Source organism: Chiloscyllium punctatum, chromosome 16 (assembly GCF_047496795.1).
Source record: "Chiloscyllium punctatum isolate Juve2018m chromosome 16, sChiPun1.3, whole genome shotgun sequence".
NCBI classification, from domain to species: Eukaryota; Metazoa; Chordata; class Chondrichthyes; order Orectolobiformes; family Hemiscylliidae; genus Chiloscyllium; species Chiloscyllium punctatum.
Genome location: NC_092754.1, coordinates 8838277 through 8860344, shown reverse-complemented (window position 1 = coordinate 8860344; position 22068 = coordinate 8838277). Strand labels below are relative to the sequence as shown.

The window sequence follows — 22068 nt, the reverse complement described above, 5'->3', positions numbered from 1 at the left end:
GTCACCATTGTAATGTGGGAAATGCAGCAGATAATCTGTGCACAGCAAGATCCCACCAAATGGCAATGCAATAGTGACCAGTTGTCAAGTGAGGGATAAACACTGACTAGGACGCCAGGGATAACTCCCCAGCTCTTCGTCACAATAGTGCTGTGGGATCTTGCCCATGAGGCAGATGGGGCATTGATTTAACATCTCCTCCACAGCATGGTAGCTCTGACAGTGCAGCACTCCTCAGGATGGCACTGGAGGGTCAGCCTGGATTTTGGTGTTTGGGTCCTGGTGGAATAAAGACTAGAAATCAATGCACTCCGGACTCAGCTATTTAGACTCAGAGTGAAGCAGGCAATTCAACCCATCGGGTAGGTGCTAGTTCCTCGAAAGAACTATTCAATGAATCCCAATTCCCCACTCTTTCCCGCAGCCTGATAAGACTCCACAGTTAAACAGCTTGTCTGCTGATAGGAAGTAGGAACCAGTTCCACAGTCACACGGTGTACAGTTCAGAATAACTCAGAAACAAAGCAGTATTCGAGTGCTTCAATCCAATGTACAGCCAGGAAAATCTTCACTCCTCAACAGAAATATCAGCTTAATGACATTCTAAGGAATGGAAAGGGGATTTCATGATGGGATTGATCAAGATAAATTATTTCCTCTTGTGGAAGAGCTCAGCACAAGAGTGTACAACCTCCGACTGACAGCAAAGCAGTTACAGGGGCGATACAGGAGGGCATGCTCACTGATAAAGTGTAACAGAAATCTGGAATTTTCTCTGTCCCCACCAATAATTAAAAAACTTTAGTGACTGGACAGGAGGTTGGTGAGAGTCCGCTGGAGATGTCAAAATTGAAATTGATTGGCTTCGTCAGACAGTGGCAGTGAAGTTTACTGAACCAAACAGGGTAGCTGGAGTTGAGATACAAAAATCGGTCATGATCTGACTTGAATGGTGGAACAGAACTGAGAGGCTGAGTGATGGCCCGCTGTTCCTGTGGCCCTTCATACGCTCCCATTTCAGAAGGTAACCGATGGAGTGATAACAGATCGAGACTGACAGCCGTTACAATTCCAAAGTTTGGGGAACACAGAACACGGGCCATGTCACCTTCCAGCACGTTGTGCCACTGGGTAAATGACAACTGAAGATTGTTAAGCATCAGAAACAGTGGACCTGATGGAAATTTCAGTGACTCTCAGCCTTAGAAGCAACTCGACGCAAAATGAATTTGTGAGGAACAAAACAGTAAAGGGCCATTTTGATAAAAAGGACAATTGGGAATATTTCAACATGCCAGTGGATTGAGGGGTAAGACATTTGTGAACGGTATTCTTGCGGACTTAAGAATTATTACTCCACAAAAATGCAGTTTTGACCAGAGTTAGGGCAATTTCCATTTTAGTAATTTGAGGTATGTGGGTGATGCTGACATTTATCGCCATCTCTAGTTACCCAGAAGCAGTTAAGAGTCATTGCTGTCAGGCTGGAGTCACATGGAGGCTAGACTAGATAAGGATGGGCAGATTTGAGGCAACTAGAAAATGGTGGTATTTGTGCTGCTTGGGGAGAGGGGGGGGTTTTGGACGATACGTAAAGGGAGTGCCCAGTGAGATAAAAAGACCAGGCAGGCAAAGGGATTGTTGACTGTAAGCCAGGGGACCAAACAAAAAAGATTCTTTGGCATAAAAACCAACATTTTCCCAGCTACATCAGTCCTGAAGGTGGTCACTGGACCTGAAACATTAACTCTGATTTCTCTCCACAGATGCTGTAAAACCTGCTGAGCTTTTCCAGCAAATTCTGTTCTTGTTTCTGATTTCCATCATCCGCAGTCCTTTCAGGTTTTTTTTTAGAAAAAGTGTAGCCATGTGGGTGATGATGGGGACAATGTTCAGATGGAAATGGGTTGGCTGTGCTGAACACGACCTATTACAGGACAGGAACCTGGGGTTGTGGGGTGGGTGATCAGGAGTGGTCATGTTCTAACATTGTTACACTCAATATCAAAGACTATTAAAAAGGTGCCTCAGCAGAAGAGGAGACACTATTCTTCCACCTTGTGTTGAGCCTCAGTGGCGCACTGCAGCTGACCCAAGGTAAAACATTAGCTAGGGAGCACAGTGGTGTGTTAAGTAACAGGCAACTGGAAGCGTGGGATCATTTTTACAGATTGAACATAGATGTTCCACAAAGCACATCTGTTTCAGCTCTCCAATTCATTTCAATCACCAGTTGTTTTATTTTAAGATTGGCAAATTTCCTTTCCTAAAGTACATTAGTGAATCAGATGTTTATTTTTTTTAAATGACAATTGAAGGCTGTTATTATTAGGGATAGTTTTGTATTCCATATTATCAAATGAATACAAATTTCACCACCAGCCATGATGCAACTCGAACGCATCCCCCTGTAGCGTTAGCCGAGTGTTCTGCATTATTAGCCCAGTGATACTACCACTGCCCTTTACACAAGGAGGTCTGATTTTAAAAATAAAAGTGCAGTTTGATCCATTGCTGACCCACTGACAGACCTGGTAGCAAAAATTATACTGCTTAATCATTGACTGTGCCTCTGCATTGTTTTAAAGCCAGAACATGGAAAGATATTCAACAAAATTTGGCCAGACCTCATTAGCTGCCTGTTGTTCATTAATTTACATTTAAATGTTATTTATCCTCGTGGCTTGGTTTCACTTAATGAGGCAATTATTGCAGGAAGCATGAATTATAAACAGTGCACCTCTGAAGCAAAAATAACTGTCTTTCATTCACCGCTTTCCACATTTCATTAAATCAGGAGAATATGCTGCTAAACGACCCCATTTAAAGTGCAGGGGGTGGTGCTAATGGGTCTCATAGTGAGAAGGTGCACAAAGTACATGTGCAACTTTACCTGATGTATTCTGCAATGCAACTTGCCCTTTAGTTATGTTGAGATGCTAAAGAAGCTGGGATTATCCTTAGAGCAGAGAGAGTTAAGTAGAGATTCAAATATAGGTGAAGAAAATCACAAGGGGTTCCATCAAGATAAACTGCTGCTACTGTCAGCAGGAAGTCAGTTAGCTCTGTTGGCTAGATGGCTGATTTGTGATGCACAGTTCAATTCCTGCATCGGCTGGGGTTACCACAAAAGTGCTGCCTTCTTAACATCAGCCTCTGCCTGAGCTGTGGTGACCATCAGGTTAAGTCATCATTTGTCATCTCCCTCAAATGAGAGAGCAAGGCTTTAGTCCTCTGGGGCACTGGCAACTTTACCTGTCCCCCTGATGTCAGGAGGATTGGCAACCACAGACCTTACAGATCTCAAGTCATTCCCAAGAGCTCATCAGAATAAAGAACTTTTGTTTTCTAAAACAAAAAGTGAGTAGTGATGATCAGGAATGCTATGCCAACTAGGCACACAGAGGACGATTCATTAGTAACTGATAAAAAGTTGGGATGGTGTAGTAGCAGGTTGGAGGAACTGAATGGCCTCCTGACTCTGTTCTCAGTTTTCATGCAGTGTGTAGTTAAGCTCTGGAATGCATTGTCTGAGTGTGGGGTGGAGGCAGGTTCTGTCACTACTTTCAAAGGGAATTGGAAAATTATCTACAAAGAAGAGAAAACCAGGGCTAAGGAGAAGGTGCAGAGGAGTAGGGCTTGCTGAATAGTTCCTGTGGACAGACATGAGGGATTGATTAGCTGTCTTCTGCATTGTGACCAATCCCATGTTGCCAAAACACTGGTCACAAGTTGCTCAAGTTGTATCTGAACTTGGGAAAATACATGGGAACCTCACTCACCACTGCCCTCAAAAACTCTTCTGAGAATTAAGAACTCCCTCCCTGGACAGGCAAAACCAAAGAGCAAAGCAATTAATATCATGAACACAGATTAATGACGTGAGGTGTCCTAAGCCCCTTTCCCTGCAAACTGGCAAAATCAGTTGTTCAACACTTTTACATAGATTCATAGAGTCATAGAGATGTACAGCACGGAAACAGACCCTTCAGTCCAACTCGTCCATACCGACCAGATATCCCAACCCAATCTAGTCCCACCTGCCAGCACCCAGCCCATATCCCTCCAAACCCTTCGTATTCATATACCCATCCAAATGCCTCTTAAAAAATGTTGTAATTGTACCAGCCTCCACCACATCCTCTGGTAGCTCATTCCACACACACACACCACCCTCAGTGAAAACATTGCCCCTTAGGTCTCTTTGGTACCTTTCCCCTCTCACCCTAAACCTTTGTTCTCTAGTTCTGGACTCCCCCCATCCCAGCGAAAAGACTTTGTCTATTTATCCTATCCATGCCCCTTATAATTTTATAAACTACTGGAAGGTCACCACTGAGCCTCAAGACACTCCAGGGAAAATAGCTCTAACCTGTTCAACCTCTCCCTGTAGCTCAAATCCTCCAACCCTGGCAAAATCCTTCTAAATCTTTTCTGAACCCTTTCAAGTTTCACAACATCTTTCCAAAGGAAGGAGACGAGAATTGCATGCAATATTTCAAAAGTGGCCTGACCAATGTCCTGTACAGCCGCAACATGACCTCCCAACTCCTGTACTCAATACTCTGACCAATAAAGGGAAGTATACCAAACGTCTTCTTCACTATCCTATCTACTGCGACTCCACTTTCAAAGAGCTATGAACCTGCACTCCAACGCTCCCCAGGACCTTACCATTAAGTGTATAAGTCCTGCTAAGATCGGCTTTCCCAAAATACAGCACCTTGCATTTATCTGAATTAAACTCCATCTGCCATTTCTCAGCCCATTGGCCCATCTGGTCAAGATCCTGTTGTAATCTGAAGTAAGCTGCTTCGCTGTCCACTACACCTCCAATTTTGGTGTCATCTGCAAACTTACTAACTGTACCTTTATGCTCACATCCAAATCATTTATGTAAATGACAAAAAGTCGAGGACCCAGCACTGATTCTTGTGGCACTCCACTGGTCACAGGCCTCCAGTCTGAAAAACAACCCTCCACCACCACCCTTTGTACCTTTGAGCCAGTTCTGTATCCAAATGGCTAGTTCTCCCTGTATTCCATGAGACCTAACCTTGCTAATCAGTCTCCCATGGGGAACCTTGTTGAACGCCTTACTGGAGTCCATATAGAGCACATCAACTGCTCTGCCCTCATCAATCCTCTTTGTTACTTCTTCAAAAAACTCAATCAAGTTTGTGAGACATGGTATCCCACGCTCAAAGCCTTGTTGCCTATCCCTAATCAGTCCCTGCCTTTCCAAATACATGTCCATCCTGTCCCTCAGGATTCCCTCCAACAACGTGCCCACCACTGAGGTCAGGCTCACTGGTCTATAGTTCCCTGGCTTGGCCTTACCACCTTTCTTAAACAGTGGCACCACGCTAGCCAATCTCCAGTCTTCCAGCACCTCACCTGTGACTATCGATGAATACACTAGCTTGTCCCAACAGGTAGGAGCTAGAGGCCATTTGGCCCCCAAGACTGTTCACTATCCCATTAGATCACATCTGAGCTACACCTTAACTCCACCATACCATCAGTGGCCACAGAAGTGAACCAGGTATTTTCACGAGACCACTCTACAGTCAAGATATTTAGCAATCCACAAATTACTCAGTTCTTGAGAAAATATGTTATGGAAAAAAGAGTGGTGTGCAGATTTCAACTTTTCCAGAAAGCATTACAATCCCGTGCACCTTTGTCGTTGGTTTTGCAGCTACATTAGTGAATCTGTTGTGCTTGTATCTTTGCTCACATCATGGTAGCTCAGTGGTTGGCACTGCTGCCTCACAGCCCCAGCGACGTGGGTTTGATTCCAGCTGTGGGTGTGATGTTAGCACATTCTCCCCACATCTGCATGGGTCTCGTCAGGTGCTCTGGTTTCTTTCCACAACCCAGAGATGTGCAGGCTAGGCGGATGGGCCATGGTATGTTGCTGGGATGGGGTGGGTCTGGGTGGGATGTTCTTTGGAGGCTTGGTGCAGACTCAGTGGGTTGAAAAATTACAGTTAGAGACAGAGATTGCTCTTTTACACTTGCGAGAAGTGACAGATATTCACAGACAGGAACCCATTCCTTGTAAACTAAAGGAACATGTGCAGTGCTTGCAACTTTCTTGAATTTGACCGAAAGCTTCTCCAAGGCAACACCTCAGCTGACCAAATCATTTTGTCAACCAATTAGAACCCTTCTTTCCTGTCATAAAAGTTGGTGTCATTATCTGAAGATTGGCGTTCCCGTGTTGGTCCTAATGAGTGCGAGACAAAAGGCTTTGAAAACACACATCTCTCTTGAGCAAAATCCAAGGGAGCACAATGCTTAAATCAAAATTTTGCAGCACCAGGCATTTCCTAAGCTGGGTCATCTATCTGTCCCTAAAAATCTGTTTTGATTTGAGGCGTTTGATTGTCAGTTGTTAATATTGAGGGTGTTAAAATCTGACAAGATGAAAATGATGGCACTGTAATAAAGATGCTCCCATTGCAGCTCTAAACTAATTGTGCGGCACGGACTGTCTGAGAGAAGCTACTAATCGATTTGGTGCTACTGAATGTTAATGCTAATCACATAAGTGCTCTGCGAGTACCTTGCACTTGCTGGCAGCTGAGATTAATCTCAGGTAGCGCAGCTTGTGACCTTAGCCTCTGAGCTGGGGGCAGCAGCCAAGCATTGCTTATGTAATTACACTTTGAACTGTGTAATCACCCGCCCTAATCTCTGAGGGCTCACAATTAGCCAAGCCCCCGGCAGGCCGCAGGACCTGAGCAATTGCAGCCTACCCATCGCTTCTATCTTCCTGGACAGCCGGCAGATGAATAACACTCAATTAAACCCGCATGGTAATGGCGAGGAGGAGGCGTACATGTGATTGTAATTAGCTGTAATCACAGGGAACAGTCCCACCAGACAAGCTGTCAGCTTTTGCCGCCTGTAACCCTCTCCCCACCCCCTTGCCGGTCACCTTCCAATATGGTCGCCCCACTTTCCCAGAAGTCTTGCCAAAATGCCCCAAGGGATGTTCACATTTGGAACAAAGGTCACTGAATCAGCTGACTTCAAGGTTAAATAAGGGTCAAACTGCTGATTGAGATTCCACCTTTTTAATACCCTCTTCTCTCTCTCTAACACCCTATTCTCCTATTCAGGCTCTCACATCCTGACAGTTAAATGCAAGAACCCAATGCTCATTCTGAATAATGCTTGTGTTTTGTCTTGACTGCTTTATTTAACAGACCATTTGAAACATTGATTACTCTCCAAGTGAGGTCTGCCTGATACATACGTCGGCATTTTAGTGTTCACAGATGAAAATCTTTGGTCCCAAATTCTTGCTTTGAAATATGATTCTGTAACTTCACTGCATGACCTTTTCTCAAAGGTGACAGATTAAAACTGCTGAGTTGCTTGTATCAGCTAAAGGCTGGGGACAGGAAGGGAGGGTTTGGATGGCCAGGGGGGTGGGTGCTGGATTCATATGAAACTAGACACAGAGGCTAGTTAAGGAAAAGTTACACAATATCTGAATCCTTTTGGCATCAAGTGGTAACTCTTAACATGTTAACCATCAGAGTCCAGACTTTGATGAGGATCATCTCAGATATTCAGTTGGTGACTGGGACACTGTGAAAAGGTTATCATAAACACACATGAAGGCTCCTGATTTTTGGCAGGACCATTAATATAGTCATATAGTATGGAAACAGACCCTTCGATTCAACTCATCCATGCTGACCAGAAATCTAAAATTAATCTAGTCCCATTTTCCAGCATTTGGCCCATATCTCTCTAAACCCTTCCTATTCATATACCCATCCAGATGATTTATAAATCCAGATGCCTTGTAATTGTACTAGCTCCCACCACTTCCTCTAGTAACTCATTCCATACATGCACCGCCCTCTGTGAAAATGTTGCCCCGGAGGTTCCTTTTTAAAATCTTTCCCCTCTCACCTTAAACCTATGCCCTCTAGTTTTGGACTCCCCCACCCTGGGGAAAAAGACCTTGGCTATTCACCCTATTCCTGCCCCTCATGATTTTGTAAACTTTATAAGGTCACCCCTCAGCCTCCAATGGAAGACAGCCCCAGCCTATTCAGCCTCTCCCTATTGCTCAAACCCTCCAACTCAGCAACATCCTTTTCACAATTGCCCTTTAGGGAAGGAAAGCACCTGGTGTGGATTATAGGCTAGGTGGGTTAGACATTGGTTATGCAGGATCGAGTCTAAAATTAATCTAGTCCCATTTTCCAGCATTTGGCCCATATCTCTCTAAACCCTTCCTATTCATATACCCATCCAGATGATTTATAAATCCAGATGCCTTGTAATTGTACTAGCTCCCACCACTTCCTCTAGTAACTCATTCCATACATGCACCGCCCTCTGTGAAAATGTTGCCTCGATGGGCTGAGCAGCCTGCTTCCACACTGGGAATTCTGTGAAATCTTTTCTGAACTCTCTCAAGTTTAACAACATGCTTCAGGTAGAAGGGCAACCAGATTTGCATGCAGTATTCCAAAAGTGCTCCCCCCACCAACATCCTGTACAGCCGCAACATGTTATCCCAACCACTGTACTGCTGCGTGGTAACTGACAATTAAGTTGAAAAACTTTGGCATCTATTGAAATGTACATTGACAAGAGGACTAGACAGAAGATCAGGTTAGCACACAATACTGCCTCTTCCATCAATCAGTTCCAAAGGATTTATTTTGCAGTTTTTATGTCCACTCTGTTCTTCCAATACTTTGTTAGCTATTATCCGTCCTTCGCATTTTGATATTATTCCCTCACCTCAACAGAATGCCCTTAGACATCAGCACTTACACATCCAGGTGAGTGGACAACTGAGAGGGAGTGAGAAAAAGAAAGAAAGAGGAGAGAATTAAAACAAGAAACGATAGAAAAAAGGAGAGAGGAGGAGGAGAGAGGAGAAAGGAAGCAGAGAGAAAACGAGAGATGAAAAGAACTCTATTCAGAACATCCCACCTTACAGTACTTTTCTAACCAAGTTAGAGTGATCATCTAGGAAGTAGCACAGTGACTCAGTGGTTAGCACTGCTGCCTCACAGCGCCAGGGATCCCGGTTTGATTCCAGCCTGGGGTGACTGTCTGTGTGGAGTTTACACATTCGCTGCGTGTCTGTGTGGTTTTCCCCCGGGTGCTCAGGTTAATTCCCACAACTAAAACAGGTGCAGGTTAGGTGGATTGGCAACGCTAAATTGACCTGTAGTGTCCAGGTATGTGCAGGCTGAGTGGGTGAGCCATGCGGAATGCAGGGTTGTAGGGATGGGATGGGATGCTCTTCGGTGGGGACTCAATGGGCTGAATGGTCTGCTTCCACACTGTAGGGATTCTATGATTCTAAGCCTAGCAACCACAGTGTGCAATGCAGGATTCTATAAATTGTATTTATAACCTGCCATTGGGACCTGGACATGGCATTAATGAGGACCTCTCCCTATTTTACCTCCAGTAGTTACGTGGAAGCAGTGGAAGCACCTGAGGGGTGAAAGGGGGCCTCAGTTTTAGGTTTCAGCCACGAGACATCTTGGACAAGGCAGCGTCATTCACATAGCCCCCTCAACCTTCAGACCCAGATGTCAGAATGAACAAAGAAAGTTTACAGCCCAGGAACAGACCCTTCGGCCCTCTAAGCCAATCCAAGTCCATTGTCTAAACCTGTCGCCCAATTCCTAAGCATCTGTATCCCTCTGCTCCCCATTTACTCATGACTCTGTCCAGACGCATCTTAAATGAATCTACCATGCCTGCCTCTACCATCTCTGCTGGCAACGCGTTCCAGACACCCAACACCCTCTGTGTAAAGTACTTGCCACGTGTATCCCCCTTAAACTTTTCACCTCTCACCTTGAAAGCGTGACCTCTCGTTATTGAATCCTTCACCCTGGGAAAAAGCTTATCTCTATTCACCGTGTCTCTACACTTCATGATTTGGCAGACCTCAATCAGGTCCGCCCTCAATCCCCTTTTTTCTAATGAAAACAATCCTAACCTACTCAACCTCTACCAACGGTGCCATGGCCAAGCCTAACCCACTGGAAACAGGGCTCCCCTTCTGCACAGGTTTCAAATGTGAAAGCCTTAGTGTTAAAAGGTGGCAATGTTCTATTAGTACAATGGCAAGAATATTCTGGAAGAGTCACGGTTAAGAAATACCATTGGGGCAGAGTGAACGCCGGTGCTGAGAATAATACTGGATATAAAACCGTTCACTTCCTCAGGACTGACATCTCTTTACCTTGGGTCACCAAAAGCAAAAAAGTGAAACACAAAGTAATTATAAATAATTGAGACACCAGATAAAGCTAAGCAATAAAAAGATGGCAAACGGTCTGATCTATTCAAAGTTAAACATGCTGTCGGAGGAGAGGCAGAACAGAACTGTCTCCCATGTTATACACATTAACCAATATTGTTCAATAGGCAAGACTGTCTTAAATAACAAAAAACAAATGTAACCATTAATGTTCAGACCCTGACAAGCGATTTAAGTCCAGGAACGGTTATAACCAGTTGAGGACCAGGCTTGACTGGGTCGATGTTGCTGATGTATTGTTCCTGTAATGCTGAGGGTTGTATTGCTGCTGTAACTAATACCAGGAAATCCTTTGTGGGCAATTATTCCTTTTTTTTTTGAAAAAGCAAAACACAGAATGCACACCACTGTTTGCAACTCAGACTGTTCCCTATGGTGCACTCCCCAGGACACACAGATGGAATTTTAAGGGAGTATCTGATTGCTATATAGACCCTCCCAATCTGGCTTTTGGCCTGTCAAAGATTTCTCTTGAAAAAAAATGCAATCATGAAAGTGTGGATTTATAATGCTATGAGAAAAGTAGCAATGTTAACCTATTCAGGAGCGTCAATGACAAAAATCAGTTATTTGCTGCTAAATGAACAAGAGGTTTTTTCTGAAAATAAAACTAATAAATCTCTTGGAAAGCTTTAATTAGCTAACTGTAGTGTCACAAATCATGACTTTCTGCATATGTTCTGTCTTTGTACCCAGCTAGGTGGACTAGCCATGGTAAATGTGGGGTTATGAGATTTAAAAGGGGACTGGGTCTGGATAGGATAAACTTTGGAGGCTCTGTGTGACCTCAATGGGCTGAATGGCCTCCTTCCGTGCTGTGTTCTACAATTCTCTCTTGTAAAATAATCCTGCCCTTTACAGTTTTAAGCTCCCCCTCAAGAGGCATTTGGATGGGTATATGAACAGGAAGGGTTTGGTGCTGGGCTGGGTGCTGGCAGGTGGGACTAGATTGGGTTGGGATATCTGGTCAGCATGGACGGGTTGGACCGAAGGGTCTGTTTCCATGCTGTACATCGCTATGACTCTAAGTGGAAACTGCCTCCCTCCAAAACCCCAGCACCTGAGTTTTTGCTCTTCAAAATCAAACCACATATTAATATTTGTTAGTCAATGTGTTTTGTTTTAAAAACATGCGATAGATATGAAGAAATGATTTCAAAAGCACAGATAATAAATGAGGCTAAAACCAAAGTAACTTCGTTTGGAATAAGCAGAAAATAAAATCAATAATAAAAGCTCCATACACATCCAAAGTATTTGATTTATTAAATCTGCATCATAGTTGTAAATCTTTAATCCGATTTCATTCTGTAATCTGATGGAAAGGTATTGCATTTAGTGGTTAATTTGATAGTCTCTGCTTTCACATTTGTTTAGTGGGAGCCATTCATCTATTTTATTACATACCTATTCCTGACAGCTTTTAAACACCACAACACACAAGGAAAGCTATAATTCATCACACTTCACCTCATGTTGTCCGCATTGTGTGGGGTAAGCTGCTTCTTGAAGGCAGTCCACACAGTGTTGGACTGAGTCAACATTTTTTTTTGGAATACAACACCATGCCACTCACAATTGACTCATTTGAAGTTTGGTTTTCTGCTGTTGGTTCTCAGCCCGAGTCAGATATTTCCGATCTCGGACACCCCTGGATTGTGAAAAATCTGGGGTTATCAGTATAATCTTATAATCAACAATATATTAGGAGGCTGAGATACATAGACTCTTGATCAGGAGGGGAATTAAGGGTTATGGGGAAAATGCAGGAACGCGGTATGTCAGATCAGCCATGATCCTATTGAATGGCACAGCAAGCCAGAGGGGCTGAATGGCCTACACCAGTTCCCGTGGTCTTATCCCTTCTGTTGCCTCAAGTCAGTAAAATAAATGGCCCCATTGTCACCGGGTCACTTTCAAAGATTTCTTTCACTTTTTCCCCTCAACGTGAGCCTTTCTGCAGATGCATTTGAGAAAGCCACTTGCACAACTGGTAAATAACACAGAAAAAGTCACAGCAGGCTGGGAAGGAGTTAATCGGGTTGGAACACAGGCCACATTTGGCTAAGACAAGAAGAATTTGTGTTAACAAAATCATAAACCCTATCCTTCAAATTCTTTTCCCCTTTTTTAAGAGCATACTTGTTTTCTCTTGTCACGACTAAAATAAGTCCATGGAGGAGGTTGGTATCCCATCAGCAAGTCTCCCTTTATTTATACATGCACAGTACATCGACTCTGACCAGCCAGCTCAGATCCTGTCCCTACAGTTGTGAGAATTTCTGAGAGTCATGTTTTTTTTTAAAATTGACCCACACCACCACTGCACCCAAAGAGGGTTCAGCAGTAGTGCTTATATTTTCCTCAAATCCCCGTGGCCGTGTGTGTATGTACAGTGACACAGTAAGAAGACATTATTGTGCAAACTCATACTTTAAAAGTGGACTTAGCATTTTGTTGCCACTGCTAAACAAACTCTTGTACCACTGTGCCTTAGGGGAACGGAATCATAGAATCCCTACAGTGTGGAAACAGGCCATGAGGCCCAATAAGTTCACTCAACTGAGCTTCCGAAGAGTAACTCACCCAGACCCATTCCCCTACATTTACCCCTGACTAATGCACCTAACCTACACATCTCTGAACACTAGGGGCAATTTAGCTTGGCTAATTCACCTAACCTGCACATCCTTTGAGTTGTGGGAGGAAACCCAAGCACCCAGAGCAAACCCATGCAGACACGGGGAGAATGCACAAACTCCACCCAGACATTCGCTCAAGGCTGGAATCGAACCCGGGCAGTGCTAACCACTGAGCCACCGTGGGTCTAACCACCCTGTACCTTCCCTGGCATTGTCCTGGTAATCCCCAGCCCTTATAGCCTTCATGGTCATACCCAGCGGAAATCCAGAACTTGTCGCTGAGGCTCACTCGAAAATTTGAAAGAGATGATCAATAGATTTTGGTTGGTTTAGGCATGGCGGGTACGTGGAGTGAAGTCACAGATTAGCCGCGATCTGACTGAACAATGGATCAGACTTGAGAGGCTGAAAGACCCCTTCCTGATCGTGCGTTTTCCTTCTCTTATGTTAAGAAAGAATTTCAACCCAAAAAAACCCCAAAATTTTAAAAAAGATCTATTCAAGACTCTGATGTCTGACATACCAATGGCAAGAAATGTCAGATCAATCATGATCCTATTGAACAGCAGAGAAGACTTGAAGGGCCAAATGGCCTACTCCTGTTCCTATTTCTTACCGTCTTATTTCTAAAGGGACTTTTGGCATCAGAGGTGATATCCGAGAGTAAAGATGCTTAATACTGAGGCCCCTTCTGCCTATTACACAGGTGGATATACAAGGAGCAAGGAGTCCCATATTAATACATCAACTAGAAGCATGAGCATGCCATTCAGTCCCTCAAGCTTGCACTATATAGTCTCTATTCCACAATCAACACTGACAACGTCGGACTCCCTCATGAGTCAGGAATCTATCCGCCTCTACCAAAGACTCCCAAACCTCTGGAGAAAAGATCCCTGCCTATCTCCATCTTAAATGGGAGTGCCTTTATGCTTAAACCACGGCCCCAATTCCAGTGAACATTCTTCCCTCAACAATCAGCGGGAATGGCTCATTCATTCCAACAGCTGGTTAAGGAATCTTGGTGTGGGCAGATTGGCCATTCCATTTGTAAACAAAACCAGATTGCTGTGTGTGAAGTGTTGTGTGACAGTCAACAGCATCCAAAGAGGGCACCCAACGGATAGTTATTCAGCCAAAACGCTGTCTAAGAGAATCGCTCCAACACAACCAGTTAAAACTAAACTCGGGGAAAGTAGCAGAGTAGATACTCAGTACGTAAAAGGGTAGACCTTCCCAGGAAAAGAAAGAGTTCCACTCCAGATTGTAGCCAGCTAAGACAAGCATATGCTGCCTCCCCAGTCTGTGGTCACACCAACCTCAACTTACTCCCCGGCTACGTAGAAATCAAATTACTTTTCACACACAGTTACACAGTTTAAATGCCGAGAGCCTCCAAGCTACAGCAATGAACCAGGATCAAAAACCACTTCACATGAATACCCCTAACTCTCCAAGCTTTACGTGGAAACAGGAGAGCAGCAAAATAAAAACTTTTTTTTTTAAATCACTAATCGGGTGCACAGTATATTGTGAGCATTGGGCTGAGCTGGGTATGCTTACCCAGGACCAAACTGCAAAGCAAGAAAAGTAAAACAAATAATCAAAATAGAGAGAAAAAAAAAAGTCTGAATAAACTGTTCCTACTGGGTTATAGCCTTATTGAAGTTAACAGAAGGACTTTACTGTACCAGACTGCAGGGGGTTCATTCTGCTTTTCATCTCTAAGGGTAGCAACTCAAAGTTCTGCTATAAATTTGAGGAAACAAAATACTGTTCCCTTTTGGTTCTTTTATTCACAAGTTATTTACTTCCGTCTGTCAGCTTTCAGCTGTCTGAGGCCCATAAAACTCTGGCATCCCCTTGCTAAACCTCACCATCTCTCAAACCCATGTCTCTACCTTAAGTTTTCAGTGACTGGTCTTCCAGCCTCCTCCTTCGACTTCATGTCAAATCGTATGTCCATTTCATCACCTATGATGGATCCATGGACATTTTGTCAGAGGAAAGTTGCTGAGTAATTGCTAACTGCTCTCATTGCATTCTTGCTCCATGAATCTTTGATGCCAGGTTAGTATCAATTCTCTTAACCTCTCACTCCTAAAGGTGCCAAAAACTTCCACTTCCAAAACCCCACTGAATGTCACAATGATTTGTGAATGTAAATATCAGTCAAGTCGTGTGAGAGGGCAAAGATCTAAAAGAGGTAAAAACAATGACTGCAGATACTGGAAACCAGATTTTGGATTAGTGGTGCTGGAAGAGCACAGCAGTTCAGGCAGCATCCGAGGAGCAGCAAAAGACCTATGGGGTGACCTTTTCATGCAGAGGGTGGTGCTATTTGGAATGAACTGCCAGAGGAAGTGCTGGAGGCTGGTACAATTGCAACATTTAAAAGGCATCTGGATGGGTATACGAATAGGGAGGGTATAGAGGAATATGGGCCAGGTGCTGGCAGGTGGGACTAGATTGTCGTGGTATATCTGGACAAGTTGGACTGAAGGGTCTGATTCCGTGTTTTACATCTCTAGGACTCTGACTCTCAGTGTGATAAAACCAATATTTAGTGCGCAACCTGTTAAAACACATGGTAGTGCATCAGACAACAATCCATGGCAAATGCAGTTAAATGGAACAAGAAATGTGGGCACGGGAGAGTTATGGAGTCATTCAGCACTGGCACAGACCCTTCAGTCCAACTAGTCCACGCCGACCAAGTTCCCAAATTAAACTCGTCCCACTTGCCTGCATTTGGCCCATATCCTTCCAAAGCTTTCCTATTCATGTTCTTATCTAAATGTCTATTAAACATTGTGATTGTAACTGCATCCACCATTCCTCTGCAAGTTCATTCCACACATGAACCAGTCTGTGTGAAAAGGCTGCCCCTCATTTCCTTTCTAAAATTTTCTCCTCTCACCTTAAAAATATGCCCTGTAGTTTCAAATTCCACTCACCTTAGAGAAAAGACCCTTGCTATTCACCTTAACCATGCTCCTGATGATTTTATAAACCGCTATAAAAGGTCAACCTCCTCCTCTCTAGCGAAAGAAGTCCCAGCCTATTTTTATAACTCAAACCCATTCCCGGCACCATCCTGGCAAATGTTTTCTGAACCGTCTCCAATTTGAGAGGCGGGGGTGCAGAGATTGGCATAGGTTCACAACTATAGTTAGAACAACTGTTTCAGAAAGACTGGAAACAAAAAACAAACAAATTGCCACATTTCCAAACGCTGCCACTACCTCTCACAGAGAGTAGAGCAACGTGGATTTCTCCTTAAGACAAACAGTTCTCAATGACTAAATCAGGCAATGGATACCTCCGTATTCACAGAACGGAGCCTGTTGCAACAAGGTGATGACAGAATGGACACTGACCTCTCGTTAAAGTGTGCGTCCCTGTGTTGGGGGAGGCCCTGCTTCCTCCTCTGACTCGATGAATTACTTGAAGATGGAATGTGAGACTCCATGGTACTGGAGTTCCGAACTGCAACGACTGCTTCTTGACGGGCCCTCAGGAGGTCTGCGAGGAGGCAAAAACATTCATTTTCCTTTTATTTGGCATTTCCCCACCTCAGCAGCTAAGATATATGAATACTTCAGCCCTTCACCAGCACCATAAATACACTGCCAGAAGCTATCGCACACTGAAAAGCACACAGTGTTTGTTTTCAGTCTGAAACACTTGCATTTATGATTACCAAGGTCTCAGCTCTTCCCAGTAACATTAGCTTTTTGGATTTCTGTGATCCCAGCTTTACATTTCCCCCACCGCAGCGCGGCAATCTACAGCCAATATATTCCATCTGCAGAAGTGAGCAGAGTGATAACAGAGCCTCACTCAAAGTGTTATGTCATTATTTGACTAACATGGAATGCAGGCTATTACTAAAGGGGTCTCTACAAAGATATTCTGGACCGTCCTAATTGACCTCCCACAATCCAAAGATGTGCAGGTTAGGTGAACCGGCCATGGGAAATTGCCCACAGTGTTCAGAGACGTGACAACCTGGTGGGATTTGGCTGATTATTGCAGCTCAACCCCCCCCCAAGATCTCCACGTCCCTCTAATTCTGGGTTTTGCACATCCCTGATTTTAAATGCTCCAAGTCCAGTGGTCTCACCTTCAGCTCCCTGTGCTGTCCGATCTGGAATTCTGTCAGGATCAGAGTTTGCTTGGTAGTATTTCTGCAGGATGTCTTACTAATTAAAGGCACTACAGAAATGCCAGTTGTTGTTGTGGCATGGATGGATTGTCATGATGGTTGCTAACAGTTAGGATTGATGTTATTAACATTTTTTATTCATTCACTGGATGTGGGTGTCACTGGCTAAGACAGTATTTATTGCCCATCCCTAATTGCCCAGAAGGCAGTTAACAGCCAACTACATTGCTGTGGGTCAGGAGTCACATGTAGGCTAGACCAGGTAAAGATGGCAGTTTCCTTCCCTAAAGGACACTGATGAATCAGTTGGATTTTTATAACAATCGTTAGTGGTTATGTAAGCACCATTAAACTAGCTTTAGTTTTTATTCCTGAATTTTTGTTGAATTCAGATTTCACCATCAGCCATCATGGAATGCAAACCCACATCCCAGAACAGTAGCTTGGGATTCTGAATTGCTAATCTAATGACATTACCATTACCCCACCAGCTGCTCCAGTAACCTTCCAAAAGAGCAGTCCACCCAGACCCACCGCCCGTTATCCCTTTAACCTTGCATTTCCCACACCGACCCTCTGAAGACCATCCCACCCTGTAAGCCTGCATTTCCCATGGCTCATCCACCTAGCCAGCACATCCCTGGACACTGTGGGTATTTGCACCTGGCTAATCCACCTAACCTGCATACCTTTGGTCTGTGGAAGGAAACCACAGCACCCAAAGGAAACCGACAAGACACGGGAGAAGGTGCAAACTCCACCCAGTCGCCCGAGGCTGGAGTCAAACCTGAGTACCTGGCGCTGTGAGACAACTGTGTTAACCACTGAGCCACCATGCCTTTCTTCCCTCAAAGAGGCAGTGCCCATGGGCTATTTTGAACTGGAAGCTGACGTAAGTCCTATCATGAGTGCTGCATAATCTTAAGACTGAGACAACAATCATTTGTATTTACTTAACATGTTCACTGGAGTAACAAATCTCAAAGCACTTCATGGGAGTGTTTTAGTTCAGAATATAACACCAGGGTACAGAAGGACATCTTAGGCCAGGTGATCAAAAGTGGATTGTAAGGAGTTCGTTAAAACATAGAGTACAGCACAGGAACAGACCCACCAAGTCTGTGCCAACCATTCTAAACTAATCCCATCTGCACATGGTCCCTATCTCTCTATTCCCTGACTGTTCATGTGTCTGTCTAAATACCTCATATACAGTACAACTGTTTCAGCTTCCATCACCACCTCCTGACAGTAGGTTCCACGCACCTACCACCCTCTGCATTTCAAAAAACCTGTCTCGTACAAGTCCTTTAAATTTTCCTCCTGTCACCTTAAACCTATGCTCCCTGGTATTTGTCATGTGAAAATGGGCCAATTAAAAAGAGTTTACTGATGGTTCCACTCCATCGATTTCATTCCTGTCATTTCTATTCGAACAGTGAGTCTTGGTTACGGCACTCGGTAAAATGAGCTTTTACTGGTGTTAATGAGGCCAACATCTGAAGAATGAGAGAGCTGGAACACGATGAATTAAAGATTATACTATCGAAAGCCAACTGAACGCAATCAATTTCAGAACCAGTGAATGCTCTGGGAAAATAACATTGTTAAACTGTTAAAGCTGGGAGAATTCAGTTTAATCTCTTTGCTCATCTCCTGCTGTTAACCCATACTTTCACAAGTTGGCAAATCTAAAACTTTATTCTTCCCTGAATTATCCCCTCCACCCCCAGACCTAGGTTTCAGCAAAGGAGAGTGAGGTAGACCAGTGATTCCAGGGCTTAGATCTAGCACAACTAAAGGCATGATTACCACACGTGCAACAGATAAAGTGGGGGACACCCAAAAGGCCAGAATTAAATGTGTGCAAATTTCCCAGAAGACTATGGGACTGGAGAGATACAGACAGAAGTGAAGGCAAGGCCGTGGGGTATTCTGAACACAGGGATGAGAATTTCTAAGCTAAAGTACGGCTTCAGTGGAAGCCAGTGAGCAAGGTGATGCTGGGAAATGGGACTTGGCAGCAGGATGAGCAGCAGGGATCAGGAATGATATCAATTGCATGAAGATGCGAAACTCAGAAACCTTTTCAGTCCAGCATCTTGGTTCTTCTGCATTAGATGATCTCCGGGGATTTGGGCAGTGGCAGCGTTGGGGGAGGGGGGGGGGGAAGACGGGAGGATGCTCCAGTCACCCCCAGTGTCCCAGGGTAAGATTTATCACGGTATCATGAGGGTCTTGCTGGAAAACAAATTTAGTTTTCCCAACGGGCAAAGGGAACAGCTGTTTTGAAATACCAAAGTTGTAAAAGGCAATACCTGATTTTACACAGGAGTCAGGATAATGTCCTTCCAATGTGTGACAGTTAAGATTCTTAAAAATTCTTTCATGGGAGGTGGGTGCAATTGGCAAGGTCAGTATTCAATGCCTTTCTCTAAATACCCTCAAGATAATGGTGTTAGCAGCTTTCTTAAAGTGTTGCAGTCCACATGGTGTAGGGACACAGGGCTTTTAGGGAGCTTCAGGATTTTGACTTTTGCAACAATGACAGAATAATGATATAGTCCACAGTCTGGAAGGGGGGAGGTTTGCAGGGGCATGTGCAAATGGTGGTATTCCCAGGCATCTGCTGCCCTGTCCCCTGGTGGAGCACATAGGTTTGGAAAGTGCTTTTATGGGATTCTTGCTGCGATACGTCTTATAGAAGGTACACCCAGGGACTCAGGTTCAGCTGTCTGTATAGAGTTTGCACATTCTCCACGTGTGTGTGTGTGTGGGTTTCCTCTGGGTACTCCGTTCTCCTCCCACAGTCCAAAGATGTGCAGGTTAGGTGGATTGACCATGCTAAATTATCCACAGTATCCAGGGATGTGCTGACTATGTGGATTAGACATGGGAAATGCAGGATGACAGGGTGGGATGCTCTTCAGAGGGTCAGTGTGGACTTGATGGGCTGAATGGCCTGTTTGCACACAATAGAGATGCATGAATGTCCAAAGTGTCAGACAGAATACTTGGATAGTGGTATCAAACTCCTTGCTATTGGATTGAAGCTATTGCTCAGGACACACAGCCCTCACGATATCCAGTGCTTTGTACCATTCCACCATGTATAGAACTGGCTGAAAACTGCCATCTGAGACGCTGGGGACCTCATGACAGAGCCGAGAGGGATCATCCACCCAACATCTGGGTAAGATGGATGCAAATGCTTCAACTTTGTCTTTTGTATCGGTGTGCTGGCTTTGTCCTCGTTGAGGGTGGGGATGTTTGTGGAGCCTCCTCCTTCAGTGAGTTGTTTAATTGTCCAAACAATTCTTGACTGGTTGTGGCAGTACAGTAGAGCTTAGACCTGATCCGTTAATTGTGGGATTATTTAGATCTATCCATTATTGTGCTGTTTGGCAAACATGTAATTCTGCGTTGTAGCTTCACCAGGATGTGACCTCATATTCACAGTGCACATCACCATGCACTTTTCACTGAACCAGATTTAATCTCTAGCTTGTTATGGGAAAGGTGGACTAGAGGTAAATAGTATAGTAATCAGCAGATTTAATTGGTCAGGTTTGGTGACAGATTGGTGTTTATTAGGTGCAGAGTTAATGTTGAGGACACTCAGAGCAAATCCCTCCTCCCTGTGTACCACTGTGCTGCCAACTCTGGTGGCACAGGACGGAAGCTGGTAACACCTGGCACAGTCCAGAAGATACAATTTGCCCACAACTTGATCAGTTTGTGGGACAGTGCTCCAATCAAGGCACTACTGCCCAGATGTTACAGTGAGATGGCCATTGCCATTGCCATTGCCATTTCTGGTCCCCAGTTTCATCCCTTTTAGACTTCATTACAGCTTGATACAACTGAGTGGCTTGCAAGGTCATTGCAAAGGGCAGCTAAGAGTCAACCACACATAGACCTGATCCTTTCTTTTATTAAGGGGATTCCTTAACCAGATTTTTTAACAATTGGTAACAGTTTCATAGTCATCATTACTGAGACTAACTTTTAATTCCAGATTTATTCATTGCATTTAAATACAATTGGGTTTGAACTCATGTCTTCACAGCATTACTTCTAGATTACTAACCCAGTGACACTACCAGTGTGTCACTTACTCCTCCAAGTTTGAGTAAACTTCATCCTTTTAACAAAGTCAGTAAACCCATATTCAGTGTTGAATGAAGGAAATTAACACACGACCCCCAAAACGCTGGGTGAATCCTGACTTAGCATGGGGTCACCGTGCAGAGAGAGTGAGAGAGAATCAGAGAGAGAGAGACATGAGTGGTGATGGTTTAACCTTCGGATCACCACATCTCATGTGAGAGGAGATGTTGAAGGGAGAGTCCTTTATGGTAACCTCAGCTGGTGTGGGGATTGAGCTGTTGGCATCTCTCTACATCACAAGCCTCCCATCCAGCCAACTGAGCTAACCAAGATATATTACCTAAAATAAAGCAAAAATGTCACAATAATTTCAGGGTGGCTCAGTGGCTCGCACTGCTGCTTCACAGCCTCAGGTGACTGTCTGGGTGGAGTTTGCACATTCTCCCCACGTCTACATGGGGTTTTTTTCCTGGTGTCCCAGTTTCCTCCCACGGTCCAAAGATGTGCAGGTTATGAGGCTAAATTGCTCATATAGTGTGCAGGCTTAGGTGGGTTAGCCATGAGGAATGCAGGATTACAGGACTCGGATAGGGAGGCTGGGGCTCAGCAAGATGCTCTTTGGAGGATCTGTGTGGACTCAGTGGGCTGAGTGGCCTGCTTCCACACTGTAGGGAATCTATGATTTTTTGCAACTATACATTTTCTTTTCAGATGTCTGCCACTTGATGTGAAATTAAAACAAGTTGTTTCACCCTATTCAGCGTATGCAATTCGTATAAAACCCAACATAATGCCAACAGTAAAGTCCACATAACATTAGAGCC

The 22068-nt window shown here is 44.2% G+C and overlaps 1 protein-coding gene across 12 annotated transcripts in view; it reads right to left on the bottom strand.

The window, feature by feature from the left end:
- The window catches only part of samd11 (sterile alpha motif domain containing 11), a 318649-nt gene that overhangs the window by 56129 nt on the left and 240452 nt on the right, over nt 1-22068 (bottom strand). For all 12 annotated transcript variants that reach the window (XM_072586164.1, XM_072586168.1, XM_072586170.1 and 9 more), the window contains one exon: nt 16347-16491. In XM_072586164.1, the coding sequence (XP_072442265.1) occupies nt 16347-16491 (145 nt within the window). The remainder of the gene's footprint in view (nt 1-16346; nt 16492-22068) is intronic.